General features: G+C 50.7%; 1 gene segment (V, D, J or C); it reads left to right on the top strand.

Moving 5' to 3' along the window:
• The first annotated feature begins 1,180 nt into the window (after positions 1-1,180).
• On the top strand, positions 1,181-1,670 carry LOC119259166 (immunoglobulin kappa variable 1-12-like). The segment is given in 2 exon segments: positions 1,181-1,235; positions 1,354-1,670. Coding segments are annotated over 2 exon segments (372 nt in total).
• Positions 1,671-3,330: the final 1,660 nt, after the last annotated feature.

The raw sequence follows: 3,330 nt of genomic DNA, 5'->3' as shown, positions 1-3,330 counted from the left end.
TGCCCCCAGAATGCGTTTCCCCTAAATCACTCAGTGTCTCAGTGTGTCTGGAACCACTTCCTGTTCTAGTCCCCTCCCAGATCATCCTGCTTCACACACAGGCTGTAGGCATCTCCCAGTCAAAGCCCTGGAGTGTCTGCCATCCTGCCCTCTGCTGTCCGGAGGTGGTACCTCTTCTAGGAATCCTGTGCAGGAGGGTGGGATGGGACAGGACACACAGGAGGATGTGCTCAGAGGCTGCACAAAGGGCAGACACTGCGTTAGGGCACCTTCCTGCCACTATGAGAAGTGAAGGGGCCTGGGCAGGGAGACCCTCCTCTGCTGAGACTAGAGCTGCTGTCTCCTGGGGCCTGGAGAAGACGTGGCGACGGGGGACCTGCAGGTGCAGGGCACAGTCAGACTCTAGGAATCATTGAGAAGTTGGTCTGGGAGGACCTCAGCTCAGAAGGGAGCACCTGGGGGAGGAGGATGAAGGACGTGAGCTACAGTCCAGGGATCCGGGCTTGTGTTCGGGTCTGTGTGATGACACAGTGCTGGGGAGGGAGGAGACTGTCAGATGTGGGGGGAGAACACCCTGACCTTGGGCCTGAGGTGGACATAGTGGGACAGGGCCTCTGACATGGGGAGACAAAAAGCTTAGCTGGAGATGAGGTCACCAGGGAGGATGTTCAGTGTCTGGGCTTTTATTTGCAACTCAGGACACCCACTGTCTTATTTCCTTTCTACCTCAATGCATTTCTCTCTGGAAGAGAAGACAATGTCTCAACCAGTACTATCAGGGAGTCACAACTTAGAAATAGCCTCTTGGGCTCCACAGTTCAAATAAAGAAGTTTGTAAAATTTCTTTGAGTGCCTTTCTTTATAGGCCCTGTACTACATGGAGACTAAGAAGTAAAGCATGTCATAGATAAGATGAAAAGAACATTATACTCATAGAAGTGTACCTGATTCTGTCCTGTCATCCCCAGTGAGAAATACCTTCTCTGCAGGCAAGTTCACCCTACCCTGGGGGGACCTGGTCACTGGGGAGTCCCTGCCTCTGTGCTGTTGAGATCAGCCCCTGCAGCTGTGCCCACTGCCCCGCCCCTGCTCATTTGCATGTTCCCAGAGCACAGCCCCTCCCTCCACACTATTCATAGTCTGCCCCAGCCCCTGAGGGTCAGTCCAGGCAGTACCCAGCATGGACATGAGGGCCCCAGCTCAGCTCCTCAGCCTCCTGCTGCTCTGGCTCCCAGGTGAGGAAGGAAACACCAGGAGTTGATCAGCCCCAGGTGGGCAGGACCCCTGGCCCTCAGGGAAGTCCTCTGATGACAGGATAACAGTATGGGTGTGTGTTTTCTGTTTCCATCCCAGAGGCCAGGTGTGAGATCCAGATGACCCAGTCTCCAGCCTCCGTGTCTGCATCTCCAGGAGACAGAGTCACCATCACCTGCCGGGCCAGTCAGGGTGTTAGCATATGGTTAAACTGGTATCAGCAGAAACCAGGGAAAGCTCCTAAGCCCATGATCTACCATGCATCCAATTTGCATCCCGGGGTCCCATCCCGCTTCAGTGGCAGTGGATCTGAGACAGATTTCACTCTCACCATCAGCAGTGTGGAGCCTGAAGATGCTGCCACTTACTACTGTCAGCAGTGGAAAGCTGTTCCTCTCACAGTGATACAAACCTGAACAAAAATCACCCAGTGGTAGTTCTGTGAGAGCGAGCAGCCCAGATGCTCCTCCTTCTACTGAGAGCTGTTCTCCAATTCAGATATGCTTCCAATTTGACTGGATATTTCTGGAAGAAGGGGGTCCCCTCTTCTCAACATTGAATATCCCATACCAGATAGGACATTTGTTATAACTGATGAACATAGATTGACATTTCCTTATAACCCCCAACTCAAACTTACAACAGGGTTCACTCTCAGTGTTTTGTATTCTAAGGAAAATTGAGAATATAGACTCATTGACACTGGTATGTATCCACCATAGCAGCATGTAAAAAGAGCAGCTTCACTGACCTAAAGCTTGAACTGCATCTTTTAATTGACTTGGGGGTGTGCAGTCTGGGTGACAAACAATAATAGAAACGAGAATTCTCAGAGCTTCCTTGACTGGATAAATGGCTTAAAGTGTGGTCCTTAAATCTTTCCAGAAAAGAAAGCTTCCAAGAAAGCCCAGGGTTTGAGGGTGATGCTGAGGCCTCTACAACATCTTTGCAGGTGACTCTCTAGACTTTTCCTTGTCCCTCTCTGACTGCAGATGTGAAGGACAGGAGTGAATCCTCCCCTAACTTGAAAAGCTCGTTTAAGACCCCTCACTGAACAAATCTACAGAAACCCAAAGGAAAATGATGCTGGTAAATGAGCTTCCAGAAGAGGTGGCCATAAGGGGAGGTGACAAAGAGCACCCCAATGTAATCCAAGCATCCCCTGCTCAGTTGGGACCAGTCTCTTCACGTGGTCCAGTGTCAGGTTCAGATGTGAGGATGAGAACCAGAAGAGCAGCTGTCACCCTCTGTCCTCCTTCAGGTCTTACAGGGCAGGGTGAGGGTCACCCCAGAACCCCCAAACCTGCCTGCTCTAAAAAGATTCTGCCATCTGCCGCATCAACACAAAACATACAAGACTTTAATGGGAAGGAACTTTAATACAATTAGTGAACAATACAGAAAAGACAAAGGATATAGTTTCTAAATCAAGCACCCAAAGTCACCCATCCCCTCTGGGTAAAAGTTCACCCAAATGGGAGCGGCCCAGAGCTAGGCCCAAAATCCTGATGAGTCTAAAACATGTTCCAGTGGGGACCCATAGAAAAAGGTCAGGAACAACGAGACAAGTCTGAGAGGAAAAGAGCAAAATTAAAATCAAGACAAAACCGCCATTGTCACCTCCCCACGGGTCTCTCACCCACATCTGTGTCACCCAGTCCATGACCAAAGGCAAGCGCAGTGTTTTCAGGAGTCTCTCAGCTCCATGTGCCTCCTCCAGGTCTCCTTCTGGCTCCATCCTGCTTCCATCCTTCCTCTGTCTCTTCTCCAGCTTCTTCTCTTCTCTCTTGAGCTCCACCCTCCCTTGGTTGGGGCAGGGAACCTGGAACTTCCATTTTCCCGTGGACCACCCTGTTACACAGGGACAGTGGTCAGGACAGCAGACACAGGGGTCTCCCTCTCCCGGGACCTCATGCAGCTCATTCTCTCCAAGCAGCATGTACACTCTTAGAACCATCTTTATTGCCACATTCCTCCATCCCTAGTGGGCTCCTTCATTTCCGGGCTCCCCGAGACTGCATATCTAACCTAACAGTAGTTTCAGTCTTTCCCAAAAGTGGAAATTTAATCTAGCCA

This window comes from Talpa occidentalis, unplaced genomic scaffold (assembly GCF_014898055.3).
Source record: "Talpa occidentalis isolate TD23 unplaced genomic scaffold, MPIMG_talOcc4v2.1 talOcc4.5, whole genome shotgun sequence".
Classification (NCBI taxonomy): Eukaryota; Metazoa; Chordata; class Mammalia; order Eulipotyphla; family Talpidae; genus Talpa; species Talpa occidentalis.
Note: the sequence above shows the minus strand (reverse complement) of the source record. Positions and strands in the feature narration are given on the sequence as shown.